General features: G+C 33.7%; 1 protein-coding gene across 1 annotated transcript; it reads left to right on the plus strand.

Moving 5' to 3' along the window:
* Positions 1–248: 248 nt before the first annotated feature.
* LOC142640694 (uncharacterized) lies at positions 249–4101 on the plus strand. The gene is made up of 4 exons (XM_075814902.1): positions 249–398; positions 702–786; positions 2484–2676; positions 3770–4101. Exons 2-4 carry the CDS (start codon positions 733–735, stop codon positions 3898–3900), a joined length of 378 nt encoding a protein of 125 aa, XP_075671017.1. The 5' UTR covers positions 249–398; positions 702–732; the 3' UTR covers positions 3901–4101.
* Positions 4102–6912: the final 2811 nt, after the last annotated feature.

The raw sequence follows: 6912 nt of genomic DNA on the forward strand, positions 1-6912 counted from the left end.
CTTCAAAGGTTATTACATAAATAGACACACACACATAAATAGAGAAGGAAATAATATTAAAAAAAAAAGAAAAAGAAAAGAATCGTTGAGTGAGCTTGAGGAGAGACAAGTAACGCCAAAGCATGCATGTAATTCTGAGCTGAAAGGCGAGAGAGAGAGAGAGAGAGAGAGAGAGAGAGAGGGCAATATCCATCAATCCCCATAAAATAAAATAAATAGTAGAAAGTAGAGTAGAGACACACAAGAGTGGCCAAAAACCAAACTATTTGACCCACACGCACTCTCTCACTTCAGTCAGTGTAGGCTCGGTAGTCAGCCAGCCCTCCTCAAATGTAGAAACTTTACACTACGAACATACCATACATATCATTTTTCCACAAACACGCCCTTCTCTCACCGTAAGCACTTTCACTTTCCTCTCTTTACAGTTTTTCTATTTTTTTTTTTGTTTTTAAATTTTTCTTACCCCTTTGTTTGGTTCCCGAGAAAAATCATATTAAACAGAATAATAGGGATCTTATCACTGCCTCTCAGTCCCACACTTGTTTGGGTTGTTACCAATTTTCAATTTTTCTTTGATTTCCTTTTCTCTGGAACCCATGTTGTAAACAAAGCTTCTTCCTTTGATATTTTTGTGTTTGAGTTGAAATTCATTCGAATTTTGAGCTCTTAAAGACTCTGTTTGGTTGCAAATGGTTTAGGTACTCTTTTTTTGGGGGATTGATTTGGGAGATGAGCAAAGAACACCCACCTGAGCCTCTTGATTTCTTTATTTGGACTGTTGAGGTACTGTATTTCTCTGTCTCTTTCTGATTCTAGTTGTTTGGGTCCTGTTTCTGGGGTTAGATCTTGTTTAATTTATTATTATTATTATTATTATTTATATTTGATTTGGGTTTCTATGCTGATATACTAGAATTGCTTGTTTGGGAGGTTTGATCATGGCTGGTAAATTGGTTCTGTTATCTGATTGTTTTTGTATGTACAATAATTGATTTTTCTAAATTTTGGGTTTTTTATAGTTTGTTTTCTCTTTAAATTTGATTGTGATTTTGGGTTGAATTTAAATCTGGGTATTAGTTGAATTTGATAGTATTTAGTGATTCATTTTGGTGGTTATGTAGAATCGTGGAAGTTTGGACTGGAAAGTTTTTGTTTCGATTATTTTGATGTTGTAAAGCCTGACTTATTGGCTCTAATAACGGTAACTAGAGAATATGTTGATTTTGTTTAATTAACGGTCTTTCCTAACGTGCAAGCAATTCATTTGGGGTCCGGTATCTATACAATGCATTTGTAATTTGAAAGGACTTGTGTTTATGTAGGATATAAAACTTTTAACTTTGTTGTCTTGTTATGGATGTCATATTTGCTTTTCCAATGATGTGGATTGGTATGAAATGACGCATTTGAGGTTGAGGACCCTAATAAGCACATTTGAAAAGAGTTTTTTTCTTCATGTATTCAAGTCTATCCAATTAGAATTCTAAAGTGATACTGTTGAGTGTTGCAATTATTGGTTAAATGCCTGAGCAATATGGGGTCTTGATTGTACTCATACAACATTATTTTGAAAGTTACAGTGTAACTACCCAAATTCTGTATCACCTGAGACCTAGCATGTTATAAATGAATGCTTCTAATTGTCTTGGAGCACCTACTCCATATCACCATTGCATGTATCTAAGACCTAGCATGTATGACATGGATGCTTCTACTTTGGAGTTCTTTGTTTGAAAATTGAATGCTATTTGGCCGAGATCTGGCTAGGTGTTCAGCACAGTTGCTAAAGATTGCATCTCTTTGTTTCTTTCTGTGTTTCCTGCGCTATTCTGTTCTATACATCCTGTGCAGAAGAAAAATGCTTTAATAAATTTTATATTTTGATTAAAAGTTGCTAGACATTGCAGCATCATAACACAATAGAAACTAAAAGAGATTGCCTGTTAAGAAATATTAGGCAACCAGAAGGGGACTAAAATGAAATAATTATGGTGATAAAGGAAACAAATTTTTCTTTTTTCTTTTTCTAGTAATTATGAAATAATTATGGTAATAAAAAGAACAGAGAAAAGAAAATTTGCATTAGTTGGTAGTTGTTCATTCACCTTTAAAACTAGTTTTATGTGATGTGGATTAAGAATAATGAAAGGGTTTCAAAACCATGCATTTTTTTGTTAACAAACTAGTGAGGTATGCTAAGGCTTCAAAGAAATGCATGTGGAAAGCAATTTTTTAACGGTGACTGAAGGAAATGTGCTTTGGTTTTGTTGATTATTTTTGTTTGTATGTAGCCTAAAAATTTACCTGTACACTGTGCTAATAGAAGTGAACTAAGGAACATAAGCTTATGTTTTTGCCATTTTCAAGTCTTGGTAATGTGTATGTGACTTTCAAAAAATAAAAATAAAAACCTAAAGATAGGGATATATGGCTCATTGGCATGTCTCCTCCACAACTTTTTTTTTTTTCTGTTTTGCCAGGATGTTGGTTTGTGGTTGGAGGAGATAAACCTTGGTAGTTACCGCCAGATTTTTAAAGAAAATGGTGTCAATGGAGAATACCTGGAAGGCATGTCCATGTTCACTACTGAGCAGATTCTTCGGTTTATAAGACGATGCCACATGAAATGGGGAGACTTCATCACTCTATGCAAGGAACTCAGGCGAATTAAAGGTCTCTCTCTCTCTCTCTCTCTCTCTCTCTCTCTCTCTCTCTCTCTCTTGTGTGTGTGTAGGTGCAGGGATAAATGCATGTGTACAACAAATTTTTGTATCTGATGTCTGTCACTGAGAAGTTAGTTTAGCGTGAGAAAATTTGTTTAGACATGCTACTTCTTAGAAGTTTTATCGTTAGAGATCTCTGATTATGTCTGTAGTCTCTTCTGGAAGAAGCTTTTGTGATCACTTTTTTCTCATGACAACTTCAGAATGCCTCAGTTGTAAACTTATAAAATCTTGGCATTGTTGAAGTATGCTTCATATGAGGGTGTGCTTTAGAACGTTAACAATGTAACTTCTATGGAGGATGGCACTCCATTCCCTTACCTTAGTATTTCGTAACCTTGAATGTTGATTTAGTGGCTGTTTTCTTATAAAAGTACAATTGGCATACCTTTTGGGATTGAATCTCTGGCCTCACTCTCCCACCCTTGTTTATTGGCCAAAAGAAACATGAAGAGAAAGGGGGAAAGCCATTTGGTCCAAAGACCATCGGTGTCATATTTTATTGTCGAAGATCTAAAGGAAAAATCTGAGTGCTTCACTAATGCTGTATTTTGTATTTTGTAAACTGAAGGCTGTTGAGTAATTTTTGTACTTTCGAGGAAAAAATTAATCTTTCTAAAAACATGAAGGAACATGGGTTGTATATATTTATGAGATGTGTTTCTCTTGAGGAATAGGTTGGCTGTGACTGTTTCATTCTTCTCAAATATCTAGGTCATTTTACGGATACGCACAAATGTTAGTCATGATATTGCATTTCCAGTCAGCTGCACTACTAAAATTTTCACGTTATTCCATATTTCTGTCATAACAACTTGAGCTTTAATTGAGAAACTGACGTGTAGTATCTTTTTTATTCTTTTGAATAATGAAATGAGTGCCTCCTTCATCTTTTGTTTGTGTGTGTATGCAGTACTCTCTCTTAAATAATGAAATTGATGCATGGTTCTCTAGATAAAGTCTGTATTTTTTAGGAAGATTTTTGCTATTTACTTCTGGACTGGATACTTAGCTGTATATACTGAAACCTATTACCTCTCCAGTGGCTTGCCTGAAAGGGGAGCAAAAGGTCCGCCGGCCGTGGTGGGCTCCATCTTGTCTCTCAGTGCTCTTTGTCAATGTGGCAAAACGTAACAGACAGTCGCGAGTTGTTTCCTTGAAGCTGGAACCGTGATGCAAGATCTGCTTTATATGTATGTATTTTTTAATTTTTTTTTAAATTTCTTTTTGTTTAGAGAACAGAAACAGAAAGTAGGAAAGAACCTTTTTTTTTGGTCTTGAATCTGGCAAAGGTTGCTGTTTGTTCTCTTTTGGAGAACTTTATTTTACATACAAGCCCTTTAATGTTTTAATTTCTATTGGTTTTTATAGTTCATATTCTATCCTAATCTGTGGAAAACAAAACGAAGAGCATGTTTTGAGTAATCAAGATAACTCCCCTACTCTGTGACTAGTACTACCATGTTTTCAGTATATGAAACTATGTATGATAACGGGCTTAGGATAACAAAAACACCAACCAAACCTTAGCCCCAAATTTTTTAGAGTTGGCTGTGGATCCTTGACATATCAGTCAGTTAGTCACAGATTCTTTTCCTTAAGTATATTATATCTGAAGTCATAGTTTCTATTACTTCATTATTAGGATTAACAGCTTTTTCAATTTTCCATAAAAAGTTTCCTAAAATGGATGATTAATGTATGTCCTTAACCGATCCCTTATTATTATTATTATTATTATTATTTCTCCCCCTTTTTTATTATGGGAGAGAACCTTTTGTCATGTCTTGAAAGAAATGGACATTGGTGTGAGCAAGAAAAGGGGAAAGGAGAGAAAAGAACCGGAGTGGTAAATGAGAGAGATCACAAATCTTACCTATTAATGTGTGTAGTGGTAAATGCATTCATTATTACTGGTAGGGGTGAGATTTGGTTCTAAATTTCTAGTATTGAAGAGATGTGTCATTTGCTTTAGTAAGGTAGCTGCGTAATTATTACTTGTAAAAGGTTAGTTCGATACATCAGCTTTAGTAAGGTAGCTGCGTATTTATCACTTGTAAAAGGTTAGTTCGATACAGTAAATAGCGTTGTGATTATTTTTAGTAGTTGGACATGAGACAACGGTTGCTTGTCAAACACAGAGAGAGATCATTCCTACAGATGGATCCTTTTTTGTTTGCAATTTGGTCGGCCAATATTTATGTACTAATTCAGACTCCAATATTGCAAACGAATAATTGAGTTCTATAATTATTTAGAATTGGTCCTTGTAGTTGAGAAGTTGATCTGATTATACAAGCTAGTTGATAAACCCACTTGAGTCCACGGATGTACCAGGCTCTCTTATTATTATTATTATTATTATTATTGATACACGATATATTAGATATCCTAGAGGGTCCACTTTTTTCCTTTTTTGGAGTAAAATTGATGGTAGACTTTATTTATTCAGAATTATATTGTATAATGAGAAAGATAAAAGATGAGCATTTTTCTAACTAAACAATGACCACCTTATTCTTTTTTGCAATGTTAGCAGAAGTTAAAGCAACGCAATTATCATGATTCAGACAAACATCTATTGAGGATAGATGTTGGATTGAATCAAAATTCCCAACATTGTATCCATTTCTAGTAGTGAGATTAGAATTTGAGATTACCTTATCAGGAGGAGAGAGTGGCTTATCCGATAGAATTATTAATAGAGGATCAGGTTGAATAGGTACTTCATGGTTGCTATCTTGGAAAATACCGTTTGAATTTGAAAAAGGGGTAAAGCTCAAGGGAATCAATCTTGTACCGGAAGATGTACTAATTTGACAAGTGGAACAATATATTTGGTACTAGTTAATACCGGTGTACTATTTTGAGTATACTATTATTTTTTATATTTATAAATATATATAATAAAAATAAAAGTTTATCATAAAACATTACTTTAATTCATAACAAATTATTTATAGTTTTAGATTTTAGTATCAACTAAAAAAAAAAATATAAAAAACAGAAAACTTAATTGTTCATTGCATACTAAGAAACAAATAATACATATAAGTTACCATTCAGTCTTTACAAAAATTCAAAAATTACAAAAAAAAAAAGAGGCTTTTTTTGTTTTTGTTTTTGTACATGCCAATACGCTTGTTACTGGCCGAAACACCTAAAATTGGTTGGTACGCTTGGTATTTAAACTAGCACGAAACATGGGAGTTTGGGTACCAATGCACGTACTGGTATAGTATTCTCTTACTTGGTAAAGCTACCAGTTTTTCTCCCAGATTGGGTGAAATATTAATCCTCCTGGAAATTGAATTCAATTTGGAATTAGAGAGATTGATTCATTTTTTCGCCCAGAATTTACACTGGTTTCTTCCATCGTGTGAAACACCACTTGAGAGTGTTGACGTTGAATTAATTCTTCTTTCTTCCTCTTTTGACAATTGTACTTTATCTTCATGTTGTGGCTCGGAAGGAAAATAGTTTGAATCTTTCCTCTGTACACCTTTTGGAGCTATGGATCAGAGCCATGGACTCTTGAAAATCATCATCTGTCAAAAAACAGCATAACTTAAGTTGGGGACATTCACAATCATAATGATTGAACGCTCCACATCGATAACAAAATAAGCAATCTCTCATATTTGAAAAATACCCAACCTTCATCTAATTCTTCAATATGAACCATTTTACCTCTCTTGAGAGGCTTTGTGATGTCAATATTCACCTTGATGCAAAGAAAAGGATCCCAAGCAAGATCACTTTTGGAAGCATCAACTATGATAAAGTTTTACTAATCTCAAGAGCAACCACATCAACTCTTGCAAAATACAAAAAATTGCTCATTTTACACATTTTGAGCAAAAAAACACTCATTTAAGTGGGTGTAAAGTTGTGTCTAAATGCACAATTGCTACGGTAACCGTGCATATATGCACAGTTACTGTAGCTCGTTCATTTAATATTTTAGTATTTTTTTGGTAGTGTTGGGTATGTGAGAGAGAGGAGTAGTGAGTAAAGAAATAATAAAAAATTGTAAAAGAATGAATATTTTATTGAATAGATGTGTAGAATAGATATACTGATGTGTGTGTTTTGTAAAAATACGTATGTAAGATAGAAAAAGTAGTTTTTTGTATAAAATAGACGAAAAGTTTGCATGAGTTGATACGGTTACTCTGATTGGCTA

This window comes from Castanea sativa, chromosome 6 (assembly GCF_040712315.1).
Source record: "Castanea sativa cultivar Marrone di Chiusa Pesio chromosome 6, ASM4071231v1".
NCBI lineage: Eukaryota > Viridiplantae > Streptophyta > Magnoliopsida > Fagales > Fagaceae > Castanea > Castanea sativa.

Coding starts and splice junctions, on each gene's coding strand:
- LOC142640694 (XM_075814902.1), top strand. CDS start 733: ATGAGCAAAGAACACCCACCTGAGCCTCTTGATTTCTTTATTTGGACT. Junction 787..2,483: donor TCTTTATTTGGACTGTTGAG/GTACTGTATTTC, acceptor CTGTTTTGCCAG/GATGTTGGTTTGTGGTTGGA. Junction 2,677..3,769: donor GGAACTCAGGCGAATTAAAG/GTCTCTCTCTCT, acceptor TTACCTCTCCAG/TGGCTTGCCTGAAAGGGGAG.